Source organism: Plasmodium cynomolgi, chromosome 9 (assembly GCF_000321355.1).
Source record: "Plasmodium cynomolgi strain B DNA, chromosome 9, whole genome shotgun sequence".
In the NCBI taxonomy this organism is placed as follows: Eukaryota; Apicomplexa; class Aconoidasida; order Haemosporida; family Plasmodiidae; genus Plasmodium; species Plasmodium cynomolgi.
Genome location: NC_020402.1, coordinates 1,795,178 through 1,820,794, shown reverse-complemented (window position 1 = coordinate 1,820,794; position 25,617 = coordinate 1,795,178). Strand labels below are relative to the sequence as shown.

At 43.5% G+C, this 25,617-nt stretch overlaps 10 protein-coding genes across 10 annotated transcripts in view; 5 read left to right on the top strand and 5 right to left on the bottom strand.

The window, feature by feature from the left end:
* PCYB_095050 (small GTPase Rab6) overlaps positions 1–580 on the top strand; it is a gene marked incomplete at both ends in the record, with an annotated part of 1,562 nt that extends 982 nt beyond the window's left edge. The window contains one exon of the mRNA XM_004222620.1: positions 80–580. Coding sequence (XP_004222668.1) covers positions 80–580 — 501 coding nt within the window. The remainder of the gene's footprint in view (positions 1–79) is intronic.
* Positions 581–1,224: 644 nt separating this feature from the next.
* Positions 1,225–3,082, bottom strand: PCYB_095040 (hypothetical protein; the record flags this gene model as incomplete). Its single annotated transcript, XM_004222619.1, has 2 exons — positions 1,225–1,239; positions 1,286–3,082. 2 exons carry the CDS (start codon positions 3,080–3,082, stop codon positions 1,225–1,227), a joined length of 1,812 nt encoding a protein of 603 aa, XP_004222667.1.
* A 1,218-nt stretch (positions 3,083–4,300) lies between these two features.
* On the top strand, positions 4,301–5,313 carry PCYB_095030 (hypothetical protein; the record flags this gene model as incomplete). The annotated part of the gene is made up of 3 exons (XM_004222618.1): positions 4,301–4,660; positions 4,975–5,021; positions 5,178–5,313. The coding sequence occupies 3 exons, from the start codon at positions 4,301–4,303 to the stop codon at positions 5,311–5,313; spliced, it is 543 nt and encodes a 180-aa protein (XP_004222666.1).
* A 1,181-nt stretch (positions 5,314–6,494) lies between these two features.
* PCYB_095020 (hypothetical protein) lies at positions 6,495–7,649 on the bottom strand (the record flags this gene model as incomplete). Its single annotated transcript, XM_004222617.1, has 1 exon — positions 6,495–7,649. A coding segment is annotated over one exon (1,155 nt), but the record flags the coding sequence as incomplete, so codon positions are not given.
* A 1,938-nt stretch (positions 7,650–9,587) lies between these two features.
* Positions 9,588–10,751, bottom strand: PCYB_095010 (ubiquitin activating enzyme; the record flags this gene model as incomplete). Its single annotated transcript, XM_004222616.1, has 2 exons — positions 9,588–10,285; positions 10,364–10,751. The coding sequence occupies 2 exons, from the start codon at positions 10,749–10,751 to the stop codon at positions 9,588–9,590; spliced, it is 1,086 nt and encodes a 361-aa protein (XP_004222664.1).
* Positions 10,752–12,630: 1,879 nt separating this feature from the next.
* Positions 12,631–15,820, bottom strand: PCYB_095000 (hypothetical protein; the record flags this gene model as incomplete). The annotated part of the gene is given in 3 exon segments (XM_004222615.1): positions 12,631–13,714; positions 13,731–14,865; positions 15,352–15,820. 3 exon segments carry the CDS (start codon positions 15,818–15,820, stop codon positions 12,631–12,633), a joined length of 2,688 nt encoding a protein of 895 aa, XP_004222663.1.
* Positions 15,821–19,976: 4,156 nt separating this feature from the next.
* PCYB_094990 (60S ribosomal protein L41) lies at positions 19,977–20,787 on the top strand. Its single transcript, XM_004222614.1, has 2 exons — positions 19,977–20,233; positions 20,583–20,787. Exons 1-2 carry the CDS (start codon positions 20,180–20,182, stop codon positions 20,646–20,648), a joined length of 120 nt encoding a protein of 39 aa, XP_004222662.1. The 5' UTR covers positions 19,977–20,179; the 3' UTR covers positions 20,649–20,787.
* A 705-nt stretch (positions 20,788–21,492) lies between these two features.
* PCYB_094980 (hypothetical protein) lies at positions 21,493–22,486 on the top strand (the record flags this gene model as incomplete). Its single annotated transcript, XM_004222613.1, has 2 exons — positions 21,493–22,203; positions 22,343–22,486. 2 exons carry the CDS (start codon positions 21,493–21,495, stop codon positions 22,484–22,486), a joined length of 855 nt encoding a protein of 284 aa, XP_004222661.1.
* Positions 22,487–23,048: 562 nt separating this feature from the next.
* Positions 23,049–23,835, top strand: PCYB_094970 (hypothetical protein; the record flags this gene model as incomplete). Its single annotated transcript, XM_004222612.1, has 3 exons — positions 23,049–23,093; positions 23,353–23,454; positions 23,713–23,835. 3 exons carry the CDS (start codon positions 23,049–23,051, stop codon positions 23,833–23,835), a joined length of 270 nt encoding a protein of 89 aa, XP_004222660.1.
* Positions 23,836–24,491: 656 nt separating this feature from the next.
* On the bottom strand, positions 24,492–25,262 carry PCYB_094960 (40S ribosomal protein S21; the record flags this gene model as incomplete). Its single annotated transcript, XM_004222611.1, has 2 exons — positions 24,492–24,626; positions 25,149–25,262. The coding sequence occupies 2 exons, from the start codon at positions 25,260–25,262 to the stop codon at positions 24,492–24,494; spliced, it is 249 nt and encodes an 82-aa protein (XP_004222659.1).
* Between the last annotated feature and the right edge of the window lie 355 nt (positions 25,263–25,617).

The window sequence follows — 25,617 nt, the reverse complement described above, 5'->3', positions numbered from 1 at the left end:
ATAATGAAAGAAGTTGATATGTGTAATGTCACACATATGTAAGCATTAATTTGTGCCCATTCCCCTGTTTTTCCCCAAGTCCACCATCGGGATCGACTTTCTCAGCAAAACCTTGTACCTGGATGAAGGGCCAGTACGCCTGCAACTATGGGACACGGCTGGTCAGGAACGATTCCGAAGTTTAATACCAAGCTACATCAGAGACTCAGCTGCAGCTATCGTCGTTTATGACATTACCAACAGGCAGTCATTCGAAAATACAACCAAATGGATACAAGACATTCTAAACGAAAGAGGGAAAGACGTGATCATCGCACTAGTGGGAAATAAAACTGACTTGGGAGACCTCAGAAAAGTTACGTACGAAGAAGGGATGCAGAAGGCTCAGGAGTACAACACAATGTTCCATGAAACTAGTGCAAAAGCGGGCCACAATATAAAAGTCTTGTTTAAAAAAATTGCCGCCAAGTTACCGAACCTTGATAACTCCAACTCGAACGATGCGAATGTCGTCGATATACAGCTCACAAACAATGCAGCGGCGAATGAGAAAAATATGCTCAGCAAGTGTATGTGTTAAGGCGTCGTCACGCGGATAACCACGCGCTGTTATAAGTCCAAGTGACACTTTCCAGTATGTTACTACTTTAATATTCCCCCCCTCCCCCTCTTCCCCCTTTTTTTTTTTTTTTTTTTTTAATTATTGTTAATTCTTTTTTTATAATCCCAGAATTTTATTTTTCATCGAATTTTTAATAATTCTTTTATAATTAGGAATAATAAGCGTTTTAAAAATACATTAAAATTTTCCCCCATATCTGCCATCTGCCATCTGCGTGTGTACATACACATCCCCCCTTGCATTCGTGAATGCGTCCATACGTTCGTGCATACATACTCGTGCGTATACTTACATTTATTAGTGACAAGAACTAAAGTAGCTTGATCTTAATTTCAAATGTTTTAGTTTTTTTTTTTTTAAAAAAGCTAATTTTCAACGTGTGTTCACCACGCTTCGTAACTGGTGTGAAGAGCACCCACATGGTGCCGCTGCTTCATTTCGAGCGCCTCATTCGGTTGTGCACCCAAAGAAAAGGCTCACTCAGTTGGGCACGTGCAGGTCTCTATGTGCATATGCGTGTACCCATGAGTGTACCCCTGCAGAGGCACACGTACACGATTGTAACTCAAGGGGGCCACTTTTACAACCCTGTGACGTGATTCTCAGCTGGGAAGACGCTAAGAAGAGTCACAAAAATAACTACAATGAGGAATCCCCCCTCACTAAGATGTAACACAAATTGCGCACAAAGTCGTAACTGATTATTCGTATTTTTCCCCGACGCATCCTCTCTTTCAAGTGATTAAAATTTTTTTTAATATGAACATTTTCGTCATTTTGATGACAACTCTGTTTTTCTTTTTTATCTTTTAATTTTTCCTTCCCACTTTTTTTTTCCAAATTGTCTTCCCCATTTGAGTCGTGGTGCATTTTTTCACCCTGGTCTTCCGTCAATTCCCGTTTTTTTTTGTACCTCTGCAGTGTTTTTTTAATTTCCACGTATTCCTCCTTTATCGGGTCAAAGTCGAGAAAAATGAAATCCTCGTGGTTGAAGGGGTCCACTTGACTGATGCTGTCAGTGGGAGGTTGGCTATCCATATCGTGACTTTTCTTGTTTCCCTCATTTCTTCGCAGCACCGTTTGCACATCGGGGGAGTCCTTTTCCTCTATTTTGACAGCCTTCGCAAGGTCAGATTGAAAATCCTTTTTATGTAGCAGAGCAGGAGTTTCGAGGGTATTTACCTTTTCCACTTCGCTTATGAGATCGTCTGGGTGGATGCTCACAACACGCTTTTTATTACTTTCATATTTTACACTACTGCTATGGAGAGAAGTGAGAGTGGCTTCTTTTTCGATCGAGTCAGTCGTTTCTATGTCATACCATGACTTGTGCAGTTTCTTCGTTTCAGTATCACTATCCTTTTTGTTTCTCCTTTTTCTACTTAGCTTGACATTTCCGACCTGCTTATGGCATTCATTTATCTGGGACCTTTCCCCTAAGTGAGTGATTTCTGTGCTCAAATTTCCTTTCACATCATATGACATGACGGCATGGCTGCTTTCTTTTTCTTTCTCTCCTGTTGTGTGCATGTCAGGTGTGTTCTCTGTGTCACGCCAGTCGTCACTGGGTTTTACACTCAGGTTATCACTCAGGTTATCGCTCAGGTTATCGCTCAGGTTATCACTCAGGTTATCTCTCAGCTTTTCACTCGGCTTTTCACTGGGGTCTTCACTGGGGGCTCCACTAGGGCTGCTACTCCTGGGGCGTCCGTCTGGGCTGTCTCCATTTTCACCCCTACTGCGTGCACCGCCCCTTCCATCCCTTTTTATTTCATTCTCGGAGAGAAATCCCCCCAACATGGGGGCCCGAGCCCCATCCATGATTTCTCCACGTACGTTACTCTTCTTTAAAAAAAAAAACTTGTCATTTTTTTCACTATCATGATGGGAATCGTTATCGACATCATCAGTGGCATCATCATACATGTCTCTCTTAATGGTCGTCCTACTATGTGGATTGAACCCACCGACAGGGATGTTTTTTCTCACCATCATATGATCTCTTTTTGGCATTATAAAATGGGGTTTTTTACCATTTCCAAAAAACAGGTTATACTTGTTCATCATGCGGAGGTAGCTTTTATTTCTCTCTCGGTCTGTCTTTCCGGAGGTGTATTTGTCAAGACTGGGACTGGGGTGCTTTAACATTTTTGTGTCCTCTTCGTTAGGATCCCTATCTGATGACTGTTTTATGCTTTTCCCCGTTGGCAATTCCTGTTTTCTCTTTTTTTCCGCCCTTCCGTCGGCCCTTTTTTTTTTCCCCTTTGATGATTTCTTTTTCCTTCTTAAATTGTCTCCTTCTAAGGAGTACATCGTGTCAACCTCCTTCTCTCCCTTCCGTATATCCTCCCCAGTTTCACTCCCTCTATCACTGTTATTATTGTTAAGCAATTCGACCAGGGCATTGTGCCCGAGAGACCTCATGGGGTTTTCCTCTTCATTTTGATTTCCACCCTGCATGGTAGCCTGTCGACTTATTTCGATTGGGGAAAACACCACAGAAGGGATGTCCACAAGTCACAGCCACGCCGGTAGGAGGTGCAAGTCGATGGGGAAGAAAACGCAGCCACGACTGACTGAGGCCAACGTGGGGATAGCAAACAGAGGAGAAGCTACGTCTCAGTTTGGGCTCCTCCAAAAAGGGGCACACTTTTTCATCAATACAAGGTGGTGAAAAGAGAAACTCGGTGGGGCACAAAGCAGAACTGCGAGACACAAAACAGAACTGTGGGATGCAAAACAGAACTGTGGGACACAAAACAGAACTGTGGGACACAAAACAGAGCTGTAGGACACAAAACAGAGCTGTGGGACACAAAACAACACTGTGGTTTTCACAAAAGTGCAGGCTGACTTCCTTTTAAAAGCTAGCCAACAAGTGATCTACGATAATAGGACATGCGGCAGGAAAACGTTTTTTTTTTACTTCCCACATGGGACATACATCAAAATGGGGGATAGCGAGAGAAGCATTAAAACAAACTCGCCTTATGTCATTTTTTTTAAACGATTTATTTCTATAAGGCGAGGTGTGTACATTCTGCACATTTATGTGACGCCATTTTTGTTGGCCCATTCGGAAGGCAGCCAGCTGCAAAGCTGTGGGTGCCTTAATTGGGTGAAAAAAAAAAAAAAAAGATAGGAAGAGAGGAAGGAACGAAGATAAGAATGTAAGAAGTAAGAAGTACCAATGTAAGAAGATGAAGAATAACCGTGTGAAGAACACTTCCCCCCCGTTTCGCCGCCCCTTTGCAACTCGCAAGCCATGTGCGCCCAGCCCTGCTCTGCCCTGCCCATCGCTACAATGACACGGGCAATGGCCACTAGGAGCGCTTACCCGGGAGATAAGTCCTGAAGGAATTCAATTCTATGGGCCCCCTGCCCCAAAAAACTTATTTTTTAATTTTTCACATTTTTCGCAATTTTCGCATTTTTCGCATTTTTCGCATTTTTCGCATTTTTCGCATTTTTTCACCATGCGTTCTGCAGATATACTTAGCCACCCTTGAGTCGCACACGTTTGTTTGATTAAGCTTCTCCTGTGCCGATTCGTTTGGGCATAGATCACCCAGTTCGCGGACGAACCAACGCGACCCCCAATTAGTGCTGAATCTGGCGCAGGAAAAAAATGAAGCCCCCACAGACAACACACATGCATCAATTACACCAGATAAAGAAATGGGTATACAATTCCTCACCTACATTCTAGCATGTCTCATTTTAACCCCCTATGTGTTAGCCTTTCGTAACGGCGGGAGGATTATCAAAATGCACAATTCGACGAAAGTTAATGTAAAGCAATTGGGATGGGTGGGAGATACGAAAGGTAGAAGAAGAGAGGTAGGGACATCAGGGGGGAAGTTATTTTATTCGTTGAACAAAACCACAAGGACGAATATCAAAATTAGGCACAGCCATGTTCATCTGTCTTTAAAAGAAAAAATCAATTTTATTTTTCACGGCGAAAGTGACGTTACATTGTTGGATAAACTGATAGCTTCCACAAGTTACGTTCTCCCCTTCATGGATGCTATTCAGGTGGGTGTTCCAGGGGGGCACTGGGCACGTCTCACAACATCATGGCTACTTCGAAGCTGCGTTTTGCTAACACCTTGGCCACTTCGCAGCTACGTTTTGCTAACACCATGACTTCTTCTTAGCTACGTTTTGCCAACACCATGACTTCTTCTTAGCTACGTTTTGCCAACGCCATGACTTCTTCTTAGCTACGTTTTGCTAACACCTTGACCACTTCTTCACCCCCCAAAAGTGCGCACCGCTGCTTATGCCCCCCCTCGTCCAAGTTTTCATCACAACATTTCCGCTTCCAATTTTCTCTACATCAAATGCAGGCTTTCGTCATGCCACTCGTAAATATGCTCCCGCCTTCGCTACACAAGTAGGAATTTTTTTTTTTTTTTCTCACGATTGACAAATGAAAAAAAGAGAACCACGAGTGAAGTAGAGACACTGCGAAACGGGACAATCATCACGTACGTTTCGCGGTGTGTCTTCCGATAAGTGTGCCGTTCGTTCATGGGTACATCATGTGCAGTCAAGCTGGTACTAACGCTGGCACTAACTCCGGCACTAACGCCGGCACTAACGTCGACACTAACGCCGACACTAACTCCTGCACTAACGCCGACACCCATCCCCCCCCAGGTACCTCTTCCAAATCGAAAAACTAAACCAGATGTACTCGTCCATCCCCTTTCTATCCTTTGGCACCTTCATGGGTCTCTACTTCCTGTTCGTCAAAGAGAACCGCTTCAAGTTTCACTACTTCATTAGGTACCATCATATGCAGGTAGGGAGCACCACCCCGGCGAATAGACATGCGTCGGGGGCAACATCGAAAATTGGATCATCAATCCGTTACCACCATCAACACAAAACAAGAGGAAGTAATTTTCCGCGTCATGCAAGCTTCTCTCACCCCGTTTGTTTATTCCTCCTACCACTCCGCAGAGTTTGATATTATCCATGTTTGGCTATGCGCTGGCTTTGTTTTACTTCCGAGTGTTTCCCTACTCCTACAACGACACGGATATTTTCAACTTGACCATTTTGTACTCCACCATGGCGATCTACTTTGGCTCTCTGATCATTCCGTTCCTCTCGTCTTTGCTTGGATAGTAAGAAAAGGACCGCCCATGGGGGGTTCCGCCTTTTTAACCCCCCACATGTGTATACACATGCAGCGCATAACTGTTGTGTCGGGTCACCCCCACCTGCACTGCGTCACCTGCACTGCGTCGCCTTTACCGTCCCCCTTCGCAGCTATATCGAAATACCAGTCATATCCGAAGCGATTAAGCTACACATAGGCGAAAAAAAAAAAACGACTGAAGCAATGGAAGTAATAGAAGTAATAGAAGCAACACAACTGAGCTCAGCCAATCGCAGTACACAACAGAAGGATGTTCCGAGAGCGCCGAGCCTACCAAGACACCGTCGCCGCTGCCTGAGCTTCCCCCACCCCCGTGTTATTCAATTTTTCGCCAAAACGGGGAACTCCCCATCGAATCGATAAAGAAGAGCGGAAAAGTATTCACCAAATCGGCCAAATCGGCAAAATCGGCAAAATCGGCAAAATCGGCAAAATTCACCAAATCGGCCAAATCGGCAAAATCGGCAAAATTCACCAAATCGGCCAAATTGACAGAGTCGGCCTAACTGCCCAGCTAGCCACGTCGTCCCAATTCACCAAACTCGAAAAAAAGAAAATTCCACAAACTTATGGCGCGCGTGTGGGCCGTACTGCCACAGCTGGAATAAAATTTGTAAAAAAAAAAAAAAAAAAAAAAAAAAATTGCACAGTAAAGTGCAGCACTGCGCCGATTGTTATGCGACGACAACGGCGCGCGCGTCAACCAATGCAGTCCTTCAAAAAGTACACCGGTTTCTTATCCGTGACCCGTTTTTTTTTCACGGCTATTTCGTCTAAGATATTTTTTATGTAATTGGACGGGATGTTAAAACTTTTGGCAAAAACGGAAAAGGGGACCCCCTTTTTCCCCTCTCGCTCGAATATTTTGAACATACTAATTTTCGCCTTATCGATATCGAAAACGTGCATTTTTTTAACCTGTTTGGTTTTTTGTTTGGAAGCAGAGGAGGAACCGAAATGGCCGTCAGTGTCCTGAAGAGTCCGCTTGTTACTCTTTCCCAGTTTGTTGTCCCTACTACTCGTGCTGCTAACGCCATGCAGGTGACTCACGCTGTTTGCGCTGTTCAACCCAGCGTCATTCGTCGTATTAGCAGCGCCGGGGACAGTGCCCGCACCACCCATAGCACTTCCCGCTCCAGTGGCGTTAAGCAAGTGATCATCAGATGTGTAGTATTTAAACAGAGTATGAGAGGAATCTATATTTTCTTCATTCCTTGTTTCGATAATCGTAAATCGATTTTTTTTCACATTCGTTTTATAGTGTCTTTCCTTTAGTACCAAGGAATAGTCTTCATCTAACGTTGGCAAAAACGAGTATGTATGTTCGCAATTTTTTAGCACATCTGCACACACTACATAATCAGTATCTTTATTCCTGTCCGTATTTTCCTTTACAGGATTGTTCAGGTTAATTTTAACTTTACTTTGATTTACATTTTCGCTAGTTTTACTATTCGAGTTCGTAGGGGCAGTGCTGGTCGTCGTGGCGGACGGGGAGCTGCTAGGGTTAACCCCCTTACTCGGTTTTAACGACACTTTACTTTGTTTTAGTATATATGTATTTACCGTACTGCCTTTATTACACGTCAATTTTTTTACGTTATCAGTGTCATCCTTCTGTACGTACAGGGTCGAAATTTCATTGTTGTTTTGCTCAAATAAACCAACAATATCTTTATTGTTATATTGCAGCCATTTATTTGAAACAAACTTTGGCACTTTTATTATCTTTATGTTTTTACTTTTCATCGACGCTTTGGAGCAGCCGTCATTTTCTTTTCCACCGAGCATTTTTCCCGCGGTTGGTTCGGCAGGAAGGCGGTTCGGCAGTAAGGCGATTCGGCAGTAGGGTGGCTGGACGGTTGGACAGTTGGGCGAGGTCAGGTACCTGAGCGCGCACTGGGGGGCGGCTGCTACACTCGCGTACAAGCTTGTGTGCAGGGGCAAAACTGGTGTGGTGGGGTGGTGATAAAATGCTACAATGCCGCGACGCTACAATGCTACGATGCTACAATGCCGCGGCGCTACAACGCTGCAACGGTGCGATGGAGCGAAACTGTGCCAGAGTGGAAGATCTCCCCCGTGCGCACATTCAGGCACATGCCCACTTAACATGAACGCATGTGGGCACCACTCAGATCAACCAAATCGATCTGTTCTGGACCAATGGCTCCAAAAAATGTAGGAGGTGAACGGAGGTGGTTTCAAAAAAAAAAGAAGCAATTTTTATCACAAAAAAAAAAAAAGGAATTGCCATGCGTTGGGCAACATTGGGAGTGTTCCCCTTTTCTTTCGCCTTTCCTTTTGCGAAAGGGTACACGCATGGCATGTAATTACAGTATACCTACGTGAGAGCATACTCATTTGCTCACTTCTCACGTGCGCATGTCAGCAAGTGCTGTCACGTGAGATACGTACATTCATTTACATCAAACAACTTTATGCGCTCACTTAATGTACAAAAAAAAAAATCGCTCTCACAGGAGTAGCCCATTTGTAAGATGAAAAAAGTTTCATACTTTTTTTCTTTTTTACGTACAAAATGAGAAGGTGCCCCAGGGTCGGAGGACGTTTTAATTTGTGAAAAAATCTCAATCAAACGCAGTCCAAAAAAAAAAAAAAAAGTAAGCGGTAATATTAACACTTCGTAAAAAGGTAAGTACTACTCAGTGAAGGTAAGTTTATGTTATGCATATATGTATATATATGTATATATATATATATCACTTGGCGGGAAAAAAGAATGCATACATAACATGCTTACATCACGTGCATACGTACGTACGAATACATAATGTGCTTCCCTTTAGCTTATTAAAAACGTTGCAAGCAAATAACCCTGCGGCGCCGCCATACCAGCAGCAAGGCAGCGAACGCAGGGGGAATTATTCACAGCCCCACTACGTACGCGCCTTTGACATAGCCTTTTTTTACGCTTTCACATTTTTTATGTTCGCCTTCTTTTCGACCAAATGAGATGAAGCAATATTTCCCGCTATAAATTAAGCTTGAAATGGAGGCATAACTCCCGTTTGGGCATTATTTTTGCAAAAAATTGTCACATGTTGAGCCTATACGCAGTGTCATGTATTACGTAAAAAACAGATACATTCAAAATTTTTACCTGACCAGGCAATATTTTTTTTTCTGACATGCTTCCTACGGTTGAGACAATTTAAAAGCGTTCAAAAAGTTGTACTAAAAAAAAAAAAAATTAAGTAAAACGTAAGGTCGCTAAAAAGGGGTAGTTGATGGACATACGCCGTTAACCCGTGTGAATTGCGCGAGAGGGGAAATTTTCCATGTAGGGGTAAATGCAAACATACGCACAAGTGTACATATGCAGTCGCGCATATTTGCTACTGCTTGCTTTAATTTTTCCTGTGCACACAAAGGGTTAAAGCGTGTGCAGGAATTTAAACAAACGGGTGGTAGAGCGCAAGCAAATTGGCGTACATACATATGCATACGTGTAAACGTCGAATTAAGCGAAAATGCCACACTGCAATTATCACACAATGTGGTTGGCCAAATTTAATACAGGGGTCTTCAAAATGGACTGACAAAATACACACACATTGGGCCTTATTTGTTCTTTCACGAGGGGGCTGCAGCATCTGGCAGTAATTTTATGCGCTTACGCTTGTGCTTTTTTTTTTTTTTTTTTTATCATATGGCTAGCTCCGTCATTTTCGCCTGAACGGGTCATGCAAATGTGTACATATGTGCATATGCACATGCATACATACAATCTTCCTCACTTCCTCACTTCCTCATTTCTTCGCTCCCCCCTCACGAAATCATCGACGTGCAGACGACGTTCTGGTTCATGTCGAAAACGCAAAAGTTGGGGATGGACTCGTGCTGCTTGGACACGAATTTCCGAATTTCTTGCGAAGTTACACCGCCCATGATGGAGCAGGATGGCGAAAAGGCAACTCTATACGTCTTGGTTATTTCGCCCAAACTTTCCTTGCACTTCGAGAGGCTAAATTGATCACAAAAAGTATAAAATTCCTGTTCGTCAATCGATTTATCGTTTTTATTCAGCTGCTTATTTTGTTCGAATAGGATTAGCGCAAACATAGGGAAAATAATTTTGTTCGTTTTTTTGTCAAAATTTTCAAATGGTACTTTGAGAAAGTGGGACAATTTGCAATACTGTATTTGGATCCCCGCTTTGTTGGCACCTGTTTCATCCTTCTTCTGCAGGTCCCCCGCCTTGTTGGCACCTGTTTCATCCTTCTTCTGTAGGTCCCCCGCTTTGTTGGCACCTGTTTCATCCTTCTTCTGTAGGTCCCCCGCCTTGTTAGCACCTGTCTCACCCTTCTTTTGTCCTTCCTTCACCTTGTAATACGATTCCTCAATCACGTGATTGCCAAAATCGGAGAACAAAAAAGCAAACTTCCCATTACACATTGCAGCGAAGAAGCCAATATTTTTCTCGTGACAAAATTCGTTCATCTTCACTAATTTGTATAAAGGGTAATCTTCACAAGAGACGCAAACAGAGGTGTACGTGCTTATGTACTTGTCCACGCTGAATGTTTTTCCCATCGTTGTATTACTTATTTCCCCATTTCCATTCTGTACCAATTCGCTGTCAATAATTATGCTGTCATTTGGAGTATCCATTCGCCCTATGTATGCCTTCATATTTATCATCTTATTTATACTTTTCAATTCTTTAAAAATAGCTACACATGCATAATTGTTTATGTCCGATTCGTTCAAAAAAAAAATATTCTCAACCATTTCTTCATTCACTATATTGTCATCAATTATGGTTATGTTAATTCCATTAAGGATTAAATTTTTGCATATTTCTATGTTGATACCGCTTAACCCAAGGATTAGTACGTTGGACTTCATCATTCGGTTTTGTGCCTTCACTCCCCATAGCCGCAGCTGGCGGTCGTAGATCTTCTCCTTTTCCCACTCTTCACTATTTTTCATTTTCTCGCTGGAATGGACAGTTCACCAATGCCCGTGGTGAGAAAAGCTACACCGATGGCGCAAATGGAGATATACAGCTAATAGAAGTGGGCACTTCGACGCGAACGCGCTGCAGGACGGATGCTCTACAACTCCCCAGTGCAGTGCCGGAAGTCAAATCTGTGCACCAAAACGAAGGGGACGCAAACTTACTGAGAAATTCTTGCACAGTGCCAAACTGACAGATGCATACACACAAGAAAAAAAAAAAAAAAAAAAACACCCCAAACGGAGTACGGATAAAAAGATAAATTTTTACAAAAAATTTCACGAAAAATTTCACAAAAATAATCACAAAAAGGTGCTTCAAACGAGCATCACATCATACTTGGGGGGCTATCTCACAAAGGGAAGCAATTTCTCTGATGCGCAGTCGACAAAAGGTCCTTTTTGAGTAACTTCCCTTTCACTTTGCCACTTCGCATCCATCGCAGTGAAATGGGCAAATGTTCGCTCTCCAACTGCTTAAACGATCGGACGGAGTGGTAACTTTTACCCTTTGTAAAATTATATATTTATTTATGTGGTCATTTGCAATTGTGCCCAAGCAAAATGCCCTCACAATAGTGTAGAAATGTTTTTTTTTTTTTTTTTTTTTTTTTTTTTTTCCCATTTTGCACAAGCAATTTTATCATGCGAGTTACCTTTTACGACTGCCTCATGCTTATGCAGTGCGTTCGGATTGAATATACACATATATATATACTTATGTGACGGAAGTGCCTCTTTCTGCAAAGCTGCGAATGGGCATGGGTGAATATATATGTGGCCAGTAAAGTGTATGCTCACGCCGCCCCTACGGAGAGGATACCCCCGAAATGGGGGATCTTCTCACGCTGTGAATGCCGCGTTGCAAATACTTAGCTGCTCAACGTGGAGGAGAAATAAAGTCGCTAAGAGGAGAAAGCGAAGGAACGCCCTCTTCGCACAGATTTATCGCTTTCGTGCAAGGGGATGTGTCAAAGGTACGAACCCATTTTTGTCCGCATGAGTGATATCCCATACTGAAAATGAAACGCGTCAAATAAGTGGGAGAAAAAAAAAAAAAAAAAAGAGAAAAATGTCTCTATTTTTTAATTCTCCTTTTGTAAAACAGCTTATTGAAAATGCCAGCAAATGTGTGCAACGAGAATACGACGATAATGGAAGTTCTGTTTGTAAATACGTTTTTGCAAAAGGTTAGGACTGGTCAGATGCGGATGGCGCGTCACAGATATATAAGTGCCAAGTTGTCCACACTCACGATGAGTTAATTTTCACCCCCTCCGTCTTCATTAAATTGAAAAAAATTAACCGGTGCAAAAGTTAAGCGATTTCTTTTGCAACGCAGCAAATACCGCCATGTTTGCACTTCACCGTATATGACAGTGCGCGCCGTTGTTTTTGCGTTTCTCCCCCCACTGGCAAATGGCTCAAAGGTGAGCACAGGGTGTGCAGTGGCAGAGCCAACAACGAAATCGCATGCATTTTGGCGCGTCCCATAAATTGTATGCTAAAAGGGGTACACAATAAAAAAAAAAAGAAATAACAGAATGGCACAATGGCAGAATAATAGGATGCCAGAATAACAGAATGACAGAATGACAGAATAACAGAATGACAGAATGACAGAATGACAGAATGACAGAATGACAGAATGACAGAATAACAGAATAACAGAATGACAGAATGTCCGAATGACATTTCTCACCCATCAGTGTGCACACACGTAAGTACGAAAGGGGGGTTATCCAGAAATGGGGCTCTACCCCGCAGGAGTATTTTCCTAAGGAAGGGTTGCATAAGAGAGCCCCTTCCCCCCAAGATACAGCTGCTCCATAATCATTCCCACGTGAGTTGGCTAGCTACCCTGGGACGCCTTCCCCAACTCATCCATTACATATTCATAAAGCACCCTCTTATCTTCATCCCTAATTGCATGGATTTTACAAAATATGTCAACGATGTACAAGGGGTCTTCGTCTTCTCGAATCGCAAGAGATGCAATTTTATTTTCGGACAACCTTATTTTCGTTTCAAAGTAAACGGGCTTTATTTTCACCTTGTAGAACCCCTTGTCAAAGCTGAACGGGGAGAGAGTGGTAGTCCTCCCTTCCTGACATTTACTGCGAAATATATTCTGTGCATTCTTATCTCCATTTGTGCCCACTGGGATCCTATACTCCAAGAAATTATGGACTCTTCTCTTTTCCTCGACGCCCCTTTTGATTCTTTGCACAGTTTTGCTGTACCCCCTTGGGAGGTCAGACATGTATATCTTCACGTTGTTTTTTATTTCTGGACTAAACTTACATTCTCTTTGAAATTTATTTTCCTTGACTTCTTCAAAAGCGTCCTTCTTCCGTTGGAGCTGCTCTTTCTGCTTCATGGCTTTCCAGTACAGAAGCTCATTCCTATCTCTGTGTTTTATTTTACTTTCCCGGTAGGGCCCCTCCCCGCCGCTCCTGCCGTCACCATTTGGATGATCACCATTTGGATGATCACCATTTGGATGATCGCTGTGGATGTCTTCTTCACCAGGGATTTCCCCATCGGTGTACCTTCCCCTGGTATGATATCCTCTCCTCGCTGCCCTCCCTGAAGCTACCCTCCCATGGGGATCCCCCTCACTGATGTTTCTGCTCATTTGACCTGCCACATGGTCACTCATGAGTGCATCCTCATATCTGCTCATGGGCGATATGCTTCTCTTATCATAGGTAATGTCTGTCCATCCGCTGCCAACCCATGTGATTGCCTTCTCCCGATCTGTGCATCTACTCGCCGCACGCGCAACAATATGGAGTTCCTCATCAAACTCGCCTTTACCATTGTGAGGGCCTAATTTGATACACCCCTTCTTCTCCTGTATGTTAACTCCACCTCCCTTTCTGCCTTCCTCTTTGATGAGATTTTTCACTCTGTTTGGCTGGGTGATGCTGACCCTGGGGTGGAAGGTACAATCTACCAATTCCTTTTTTATGGATTCGTTTTTTTTCTTGGATTTTTTTTTTTTTCTCATTTTCTCTGGCGTTTATTTTGTTTAACCATTTGTTCAACCTGGAATCTTCTTCTCTTTTTTTTTTCAAAAGTAAAAAATCCTTCTGGTTGAAGCTGCTCGTGCTGTCTCCAGCGGGGCTGCAGCGGGGATTGCAGCGGGGACTGCAAATGACACTACTATCAGCACTGCAATCTTCTCCATGCAAGTACCTCTCAGGGGGGCTGTAAAACGACCCGTGCTGTGCCCCCCTCGTGACGCCTTCCATATCGCGCGAAATGTCCTCATAAAACGCAACATCCCGTTCGATGTGTCTAACCAGCGCGCGATCATACGTGGGACTCTTCGAATAACTTGATCCTCCCCCCTCTTTCAAATCACCCTTTGGAAGAAAGCCTCTATCACGTTTGTGTAGTGTGTCTTTTTTGTCTCCCCCTAAATGGGTTCCCCCCATGTTGCCTTCATTCCTCCTCCAGGTGTTACCTCTTTCCTTTTGATTCGTGGCCACATCAATGGGTCCCTTCTTCCATGTATCATTTGCCAAAAAATTATATTTTTCTTCCCCCCTGGGATGAGTCCTTCTGTCCCTTTCATCCAAATCAACATCTTCAATCCTTTCATCTGAGTAATCATAGCTATCGGCATTATCTCTCCCCAAGGTAGATGCACCATCAGGGAACACAGTCCTTTCTCTATTACTGTAGGAACTTGCTCCATTTTTCGAAACGGATGAATAAACATCTCTGTGCCCATAAGTGTTTCTCTCACTGGGGTACTCCATGCTGGACGTACAATTCGACATGACCTGTTCATATTTCTTCACGTTCTTATCTCTCACATGGTAATTTTGTTCACTGCTCACGTTGGGAGTTACTTCCCCTTTGTGATGTAACGGGGTCGATTCTTTCCTCTCGAAGAGTTCCCATTCGTTGCTGTCCTGCGCGCTCACAGTAGGGTCATCATCATGGGGGGGTCTCAAATCGAGTACTCTCCACGTGTAATCCCTATTTCCCCTGTTTGATTTTTCCAAGTTGTTATTCACTCCTCCCTCAGTTGCAACACCTCTGTTCCACTCATTCGGCCCATCCATCCTAAGCTCTTCATCGAAATGGGCAGTGGTGTCGTCATACTTGCCGGGTGCACCCCCAACTAGTAGGATCTCACCATCTCTCTCCTTTGTGCTTCCACCCGTTTGTTCGCAAAGGGGAAGACGTAATTTTTCGTTTTTCCTTTTTTCTTTTTCGATCGCTACATTTGTTTTAAGGCCCACATTTCTGTCTCCCTTTTTTACTTCATCATCCCCCGTATCTGCTTCCCCACTGAGGGGTGCTAAACCGTTGTCTTTCACTTTGTCGATTCCACCATCTGCATGGAACCCCCTACTTGAGCTTTTTTTCCTCATACGGTTTCCATTCGAGAAGGCACTTATGGGCGTTCCACTTGGGAGAGGACTCCCCCCTCCTGATACATTTATGACACCATTTCCTTTATCTGATCGTCCCAAGTGACAGGGTCCATTCGGCACCTTAAGATGAATAAGATTCCTACCCCGTGTGTGTAACTCTGACAGTTGCCCCTCTCCACCATGTGGACACAACAGATCTAAACGTTTTTCCCCCTCAGGACAGGAGTTATTACCCGACTTTAAAGGCATCCCTTTTTTAGAATAATTTTCCTGCGGAATGATCGGCACGGGTGACGTGGTTACCGAGGGGGGGGTAAGGTCCTTTTTGCCGGTGGTTGAAGTTCCACCGTCCTCACGCCCTGTGGCGCCCCTCATAGCGTGCCCCTTAATACCCTGCTTAATACCCTGCTTAACACCCCCCTTAGCGTGCCCCTTAATACCCCCCTTAGTGTTCCCCTTAGCGTACCCTGACTTTCTCGAAAGCTCCCCCTTCTCGTGCTTCGTCCCCAACACGGGGTGCACCAAATTGTTGCTCTCCTCGGGGAGGTAGCCGCGGGAAAACGCCTCTTCGTAGCTTACCCCCAGCAGGGGGTTCCTTTCACTGGGGTCCTCACAACTGTTGTATGCGTCCCCCAAATAGTTGTCCATATTATTTTTTCCAAGTGGCTTCCTTTTGTTGTTCCTCCCACGATGTTTTTTCCAATCAAATATTGGCACATTTGGGACTTGTAAAAAAATTAGACTGTCACTGTTTTGATTATCTTTATCCTTGTTATGATTTTTTTTTTTTTTTTTTCTTCTTCTTCTTCTTCCGGATTATGTACCTTTCGTACTCCGTCAGGGAGGCCCCGTGTGCGAGTTCTCTGTGGTGATCTTCACAAAGGGGATTATTGTACAGGTAGTACTTGGCTCCATCGGACTGGCTCCTTCGCATGACTTCACTGGGGCGGCCGTCATCACCGTTAATGGAATCACTACTGCTATCGCTACTGCTATCACTACTGCTATCCCTGCTGCTATCGCTACTTCTATCACTGCTATTACCACCACGGGTACTGTCTCCGTGTGGAATTTTTCCTAAATGACTGACTCCCTGTTTGTGCCTCCCTCGGTTATGCGTCCTTCCCCCAGCAACCAAATTGGTGCAGCCCTTTTGGAAGGTACACCCATGTGGGCCGTCCCCCCTAAGGGTGCACCCTCCTCTCTCTACGTAATCGAAACGGTAGGTTTGTGCGTCTTCCGTTTCTCTGACCTTATTATCATTAGAAGTGGAAAGGGAAACATTATGTACCTTTACGCGTTGGATAAATGGAGCCATCTTTTTTGTCGCACGTTCTGGTCCTCCCAAACTAGCATTAATTTCTTCAGCCCCTTCCGCCACTTCCTCAGCCCCTTCCACCACTTCCTCATCCACTTCTGCCACTTCCCCCATTTCGACGAGGCGCTCCACGTCCAACTCCGTCTCACTGAGGCCGCTACTCAACAAGCTGCGAATGGCTCGTTCGGTTTTCTCCCGCTGTTCCTTTCTCTCCTTACTGTGCGAATACAGTGGTTCCCCCTTTCCCGTTTCGCCTTTCCTTTGTATGTAAGACAAACAGGTGCCAACCTTTTTTCTGCATTCCTTGTCAGCGTTCGGTTGGAGAGCCGACTGCTTGTGGGTTCCGCGATTATCCAGGGTAGCACCTCTCGTAGTGCTCCACGTGGTGGCCTTTCCATCTCCCCGGTCTGCGGCATCCATCCACAATTTATCCTTCTTGAGAAATTCTTTAAAATAAAAGTGAAACTTATTCATCTTTTTTATCAAATTGGTGACTTCATTTTTTATTGGACATTTGGCGGACCCCTTCACCAACTCACTTTTATCGTTCCCTTTTCTGTTCATCTTTTCCATTTGGCTGTTTTCCTTCCTTTCACTCATCAGTAGGAAAATAAAATCATGAAGTTCGTCCTCCGGAATTTTATTTTTTCTCGTGTCCATCAATAAATTATATGTCTTTTCTACGAATCGATCGTTTACGTTGTTTATTAATTCAAGATCGAAATTTTCCTTTGCGTAGATTTTAATTTTGGACACATCTATCAGCACATCTGCATCGAGCAGCGCATTTTTTAGATTCTTCAGCGGAGCGATTTTCTCTCTCCTAGGGTGTCTACTGGGGGAGAGGGAACTTCCTCTCCCGGATTCTGCCTCTGTTCGATGCTTCATTGGGGAAAGAACCGCAGGATACGCGGAAGGAAGTGCAGGCTACGCGGAGGGAGGTGCAGACTACGCGGAGACCGAATAAATTGGCCACACGAGGAGAATCTACATTTACACACCAGCAGATCGGATTATATAACGAATGTACTGAGAACAGTGAACAAAGGTACGGCATCTTCTCCCTAGGGAGTCTTTTCTTTTTTTTTTGCCTACTATACGTGTACATAACATGCACCTGATTAGGTTTTCTCACCATTAAAAAAATTTGAGACCCCTTTACCGCTCCCGTCGCAAGGCAAAGAATGTCTCGCAAAAAAGGGATGCTCACAAAATGCACATTTTAAGCAGTGCCCCCCATCCTTTTGCCAAAAAAAAAAAAAATATTAAACAAGGAAGAAACACTCAGTGAGCTGTCCTTCAAATTTCCGTTGCAGTTGGAGTAGGCAGAACTCACTTAAAATGTAGAAGTGGTTGAGATAACTTCCTTTTGGAAAATAAAAAAAAAGCAATTTTTTTTTTTTCCCGATGATGCAGTACAACATGGAGGAGGGAGGAGAGGATTCCAAGACAGGCCCCTTTTCACCACAAATAGCTGCACGCGTTATGCCATACATCCTTTTTTTTTTCCCCCTGCCAATTGAGTAACCTTATAAATAAAAGTGCAGAAGGTTTCCCCTTTAACACCCCAAAAACAAACAAAAAAAAATAAAATAAAAAAATAATAAAATAAAAGAACAGTTGTTAAAAGGCTTACACAGTGCACACAGCTTGTCCACCCTTTTTTACAAAAATTTCTAAAAGTTTTTTCCCCCATCATATGAGCAGTCCTCCTCCATTCGACTAGCGAAATTGACAATGCGTGTATCATGTGTATGATATAAGAAGGGGTCTCCCCGTCAGGCCTTTATACGCACAAGGAATAAAACGTTTCTCCTGCGCGCAATTATTACAGCAGCTATCGGAAGGGCTTAGGAAAAACCATTACTCAGTCTCGAAGGGGGGGAGAGGGTATACTCGGGCTTTGCCAGATGTGACTACCCCCTCCATTGTAGCTGTTCCCCTTTTTCAGGTGGTTCCCAATATGTGTGTAACGAGCAAATGCGGCACATATCACATAGGGTTATCTAACTCTTGGATGGTCAAAGGAGAGTCCACACACATGCAACGTGCTGGAGAGTAGTACACCCAGCCCCCCCTAGATACATACACGTACAACGATGCATCGGTGCTTCTTCCCTTTCTATAACTACCCCCTTACTGCATTTCTTTTTTTCCCCTTTTTTCTTATTTCCACGTTTTGCAATTCCGTTCCTTCGGCGCGACGAACTAAGCTCAGCGCCCAATGGTGGAACTTTCGTTTGTCCTCCATATACACCACCTCCGCGGTGCACTTACACCTCATTTGTCATTTTTTTACCCGTAGGCCTACCCCATCTGTTCTGCTAAAACATAAGGTAGCCACAAAATGGGTTCATAAAATGGGTTCACAAAATGGTGGAAGTGGGCCAAAAAATTACACCAAAAGGGAACCAAAAAATTTTCACATTGGGAATGCTGAAGCGGGTTCGGTTCATCCCTTCCCATGCGCTTTGGTTATGGAACCCCATTAATCACTTAGCTCCACTAGCAATTTTTTTTTTTTTTTTTAATCTTCATTTAATTTGGCAGTGGAACTTTTCACCTTTGTGAAGGTCATTTCAGCACTGTCGCGTGTCGCCTTCCTCGGGGATGGCCCTCCCTTTTACTTTACTGGTCACCCTTCACCCCTTTGGTGTTTTGTTTTCTTTTTTTTGGTGACAGCCTTCAAGGGATACAAATAAAATTCCGAAGCTTCTGCTCCTTCGCTTTTGCTCCGCTTTTACTCAAATCAAGTGGCGCAGCAACCCATCTGCTATCGCAAAAAATGCAAAGGTACAAAATATTGCGCACCTTCTTTTTTTTTTTTTTTTTTTTTTCCCTTTATTGTTCTTTTCCCTTTTTGTGCAAAAGAAATTTAAAGCTATAAAAATGCCCCTGCAGAGTAGGGGGGGTGTCGACTCTCCGTGTATATACTCATACGCACTTGGCTTATCAACATATGTACACGACATGGTGCATCACACGATGTGCTCATATATGTTTGTCGAATGTGAAAAAGCGAGGCGGTGGGGTTGTGCATTCCGAGGAGTAGCGCTGTGCCTGAAAAATATACGCATGAGTGCTTGCATTTATACATGATAATGTATGCCGTAGATTGATGATCTTCCCTAGTGGGGAACACCATGATGTGCTTTTACTGCATACGTGTACAAGTACATTATTCTTATGAGGAGTGTGGCTGGAATGTCGTTCCCCTTCCTCCGTGATACCCGATACGCAGTCGTAGAAGCGGCGGCAAGGGGCAATAATACATATTTTGCCATTGACCCCACGACATACCTCTCCCCTTTCAGGCCTTTTTTTTTTTTTTTTGGCAATTTTTTTTATCAAAGTAAAGAAAAAAGAAAGGGTATGAAAAGGATGCGAAGAAGAGTAGCTAATGCTGCACAAAAAAAAAAAAAAAAAAATACTCCTCAATTGAACATATCATATGATATATACATATTTAAAAAAAAAAAAAAAATTAAATCCAAACAACAAATTTGAAAGTTAAAAAAAAAAATTAAACAAAACAAAAACGAGTCAGAGGAGTGAACAACTTTTCGTGAAAAAAAAAAGTTTAAGAGGAAGTTACATTCATCCATTTGCGTAGGGCCAAGTCAGGAAGGAAAAAAACTCTTTTCATTTTTTTTTAACTCCCCTCAAAAGGCCAATTCAAAAAAGTCACCATGGCACATGGGGCCAGTCGTTATAAGAAGTCAAGGGCAAAGATGCGCTGGAAGGTGAGAGAGAGAGAAAAAAAAAAATGAAAGAGTTAATGGAAAATGCCATACGCATTACTCCACTGTGTTTATGTAGCAAAGATTGTTTCTCTTTCAACACGTTTTTTGTACTGTGCGAGGATACCGCAGAGAGCCACCATTTGTGGGCCCATTTCCCTTATGCCTTTAAATAAAACTTCTGTTACCATTGTGTTTGCTTTCTTACCAATGAAGTTTTTTCATTTCTGCATGTTTGTGCGAGGGAGGTGGTGTAGCAGCACGAACGAGATTTACCTCCGCCACTATGCTGCAGCGCCGTTGTTATTTTATTTTATTTATTTATTTACTTTATTTTTTTTTTCCCCCACAGTGGAAGAAAAAGAGAACGAGACGATTGCAAAAGAAGAGAAGAAAGATGAGACAGAGATCGAGGTAATTTCCACCACCTCACAGCAGCTGTTGTTTTGAAGCGGAAACGCGGAAGGAAGAACGAGAGAGCGATAAATATACCTTACACACACGAACGTACACAAATATACATTCACGCTTTGTCCAGATAGGGGGAACCCACCCTTGGAAAAAAAAAAAAAAATTCTTTACATGTGAATGCGAAGGTTTTATGACATACATATGGATGTATTTTCATTATGCTGAAAAGGTTTTTTTTTTTTGCCCTTTAAGTTATTCACCCTACACACATTTGTGCATGTGCATATCGAAATAACTTTTAAGAACAAAAATAAATGTTAATAAAAAAAGTATGCCTCAGGTATAGGTACAGATAATGAAAGAAAAACGGGAGAGGTGTATTTGCTGTTGTCTCATATACGTCCGGATGAGGACACGGAATACCGTTTGAAAGTTCCCTGTTCGTACGTGGTCTCCTCAATTAAGTGGTTATTTTATTTTATTTTTGTTTATTTTTTTTTTTTTCTCTTCCTCCTATCATCTGGCTGCTCATACGCCATATGGTGTCTTATTTTTTTCTTTTTTTTTTTGATGCACAAAATTTGACACTCTTTTTGCGCGCTTAAAGAGGAGAAGCTAACGGAGGAGAGGAAGGCTTTTTAAATCATCGTCGCGCTAGGAATAAAAAAAAAATGAAAAAAAATCCCAAATGGTACCTCTCCTTACATGGTAGAGCTAAACCCCGGTGAGTCTCCCAAGCGCGGAGCGAGTCATTGCACTGTTAGATTATTCTCCGCCAAAGTGGTGAACCTCTCAACCAAGGGAACTTCTCAACTGGGGGAACCTCTCAACCGGGTGAACTTCTCCACAAAATGAGCGACCCGGGGAAGGAAAACGCCCCGGTGAGTCTGTCCGACGACGAGTCCAGTGACTCCTACTACAAGTCAAAGTTCAAATTCAAAAAAAATTCAATAGAAATAAAAAAGAAAAGCCTGTTAAAAAACAAAATAAAGAAGAATGACATCGAACAGATAATCAGAAACGACCCCATCCTCAGCAATATCAACAGGACGCTCGAAACTGAGGGGGAGGTCTTTTGCCTCGCTACGAATAATGAGAATTCGAAAGGTGAGCCGAGCTATACCTCTGATGGCGTCGCTCAGAAAAGGCAAAACGGGAAGAACGGGCAGAACGCGAAGAAGCCAAAAAACGGCAGCGTCGTCTACTTCAAAGAACCCACGCTCACACACAAACAAATCAACCTCGAGGACAGCAAAGATGCGAGAACGGACAAACGAGAACATCCAAACGGGACAAACGGGACAGATGACAGTGCTCCACTAAAAAATAAATGCGCCCCTACCAGTGGCGGCATGAAAAAAAGCTCCCTTTCGTCCGGCAAAAATAAAAACACAAAAAAAATTACAAGTGGGGTCCTCAACGATGCGTACAGCGTGGACGGCGCAAAGTCTCCACCAGGGAGTGCTCCAAGGGGTCACATAGGGAAAACCGTCACAAAGAATGACGAAACGAAAAAAAAGGAATTGTCCCCTCTCGCCATTATTAAAAAGCACGGTCGACTGGTAATCGCCTGAGGGGAGGCCGCCCCCCCCCTCTGCGCAGTTCGTGTTGTCAACTACACCGCTGCTCACACTGCCAATCGCAACGCCAATGGCAATGCCATCGGCAAATCGATCCGCACTTCCTTTCCCCCCTGGGCAGGTAAACCAAATCAACGAAATACACACCAGCAATGGGGAAGAAATAGAACACCTTCGCAACGAATATGCCTCGATCAAAAATGACCTGCACAAAATTATGAGCATAATGAACGTGGGCCAGCGGGCCGTTTCTTCTTTGAAGTGAAGGGGTGGCGTGGGTCTCTGATCCGATAAGGTGTGAACACAGTAGAGAGGTGATGTGGAAAGCTACCTCTCCATGTATATCTACAGTGTAGTGAAAAAATTGCTTGACGTGGATTTCAAATATTATTCTTTTCCAAGAGGGGTGCTTACACGAATGAATATTTTTTTTTCACCTCGCTTTGCACCTCCGAGGTGAGGCGAAGTAGCTATCCCATTTTGCGCATCCCCCACCCCTCCTGTGCACTAACAAGCAGATGCCATTACATCACCGGGTTTTGAATCACCATAGTAGAATCAGTTCATGCTTCTACGCACTTTTGCACCCCATGAGGAAGGCAAAAAAAAAAAAACAGAGCGAACAAATATGAAAAGGTAAGAAATGGTAAGAAAATGCAAGAAAAGCCACGCAGAGGTACCCACAAGTATGCATTAAAACCCCTGCCAAACAGAGCGCGTAGAAGGATCCATTATAACCACCCCCCCTTCTCCTCCAATCAGAACATACACTGACCCCTGACCAAAAGTCCATTCCAGCCCCTTCCTTTGTTCCGTCAGTACGAACGATGAATGGCTACCCCTTCTTCAAATGCACAGATATTAACAGGAGGGTAACTCTGTCGAGCCTTTTTTTTTTCGTACCCAAAAGGGGTGTTCTGCAATCGAAATTTAAAAAAAAAATGAAACGTCCTTTAACTTCCCCTTTAAGGTAGGTTCCATGGAGGGAGAAAATTATCTTTGTTCATTTATTTGCTCCCATGTCCATTTCGTATCTGTGCCCCTCCCCCCCTCCGGCATTTTATTCTCACCTATTCGTAACACCCAATTGGCAATCCCACAGTGTGCATCTCTTTTCTCCCCTCATCGCAGGTCAGCAGGACGACCTCTGGGAATTTACCCGTCTATCCAAAGATAAGGAGACATGGAACGATCGTTACGACTGTTGTGCGCCACATATATGGTGACATAAAGGTTACTTGTGATTGGCTTTTTCTTGAGGGGATAATCACATCGCACTCCTGAGCATGCGCATATGTGTGTCTGCCCACATGAGCAAAACCGATGCTCACACTTTTTCAATCCACCCCCTGAACCGATGCTCACACTTATCCACTTCACCCCCTGAACCGATGCTCACACTTTTTCAATCCACCCCCTGAACCGATGCTCACACTTTTTCAATCCACCCCCTGAACCGCTGTTCACAATTCTCCACTTCTCCCCCCCCAGGCGTTCAAGGAACACCTGCGAACCATATGCGAAGCGCCTGTGAGAGAACATATTGGCTATATCGAAGTGAAGGGGCTCCACACGATGAAGATAAAGCAGTGGTTGCAGCACATCGGGTTCTGATTCTGATTCTTCCTATTATTCAGTGAACCCGTACCCCTTTGGTGCTTCACTATTTTGGGAGAGCTCCCTGTCAGGCTGTCATGCTGAGGGACACTTGACACGACAAAGCGGTACTACATATTAGCACCTTTTCATGCTCATGTTTATCTTTTTTTTTTTTTTTTTTGTCCATCCGCGCCAACTCCCCTTTGTTAATAAAACAACATCAACGCTCAGGTCAGCTTTCTATACTGCACCTTTGCGATCGAGTTTCCATTGCACATTTTTTCCACATGTTTAATCTCTCTCTTCTCGGAGTTCATTTCTTTGTCTTTCTATTCGCGTCGCCAAGTCAGACGCACGCGCAGAATTGACGTTACATTGGGTGGAAAAGCACAGTAATCTGTTTCGCAAATCCCAAAAGGGAAAAAATTTGCGAAAAAGTATGCAAAAAAAATATGCAAAAAAATATGCAAAAGTTAAAATAACGCAATAGGGGCACCGGCGAAGTGGAAAAAATGGCCTGGCAGATGGCCACGCGCTTCAACCGCACGACAGGCGGGTACGTCCGCGAAATGTCCACACGTCTCCACATCCATGCTTCCTTACTTCTTTGCTTTTTACTTCTTTCCTTTTTACTTCTTCACTTATTCACTTCTTCGCCTGCGCGCGCCTCGCTAATTCGAGAAGGACAACATCTTCTTCTCGTGGAGGAGACGATTCAGGCAGGCGTCCGATTCTCCCTTCTGTCTGACGTGGCCAGCAATGGCAAAGGTTTCCGTTTCGCCCGTGTACACTCCATTCTTGTTAACCTGTGGATTGGGGTGCAAAAAACAAGCAATGCGTGTTCACCAATTTGCATATACATGTGTGAGCATACAAAAACGTGCAAAGAATGATTCACATGGCATCCCACACAACTCAACGAGCCTTTCACAATGCGCAATGATGCTATGGAGTTCCGTACAACTCCGTTTTTTTTTTTTCACTTCTTTTTCACTTCTTTTTCAACTTCTCTTTTGACTTCTTTTTCCGCCTTTTTTTCCGCCTTTTTTTCCGCCTTTTTTTCCACCTTTTTTTCCGCCTTTTTTTCCACCTTTTTTCCCGCTTCCTTTTTCTCCCTCTTTTGTTATGTTAAGCGAAAATTATTAACCACTCACTGGCAGAAGTTCAACTACGAGCTCACGTCGTCACATTTCGTGGGGCCCCAATAGCACACGCAGGTGTTCCTATACGCAGGGGCTGTACTCTCTCCACGGTTCAAATATTCCTTTCTCGTTCCCTCCTTTTTCAATTTTAACCGCTCTGTTTTTCACTCCACGTGGGCTGCTTACCATGCCAACGTTAATTTGAACAGCTCCGTGTTCCTTTGCGGGGATGAGTCTCGATGTAGCCGAGCATTTCCTTGGGATGTAAATGTCGACTAATACTTTCTGGTCGTTAAACATTTTGATGAACGAAAAGGTTGATGAACGAAAAGGTTGAGCAAAAAATGCGGAGGAATGATAAATGGCAAAAACCAGGTGGAAGTAAAAAAAGAATACAAGTGTGAATGCTCCAAATGGGAAATCCCTTTTTTTTTTAAAAATTGGTAATTGCTACAAAAAGGAGATGATACAAAGAGTTCGGTTCACGCAAAATTATTCTTTCGTTTGCTTCGTGACTCACTATTTTTTTCTTTTGCAATCTGCTTGTTCGCTCCGCATATATATGATATATGTATATTTTATTATTATTTTTTTTTTTTTCTTTTTGTGCAACTATTATGCGAGATACACTTGCTAAATTACCGAGCCGCATATT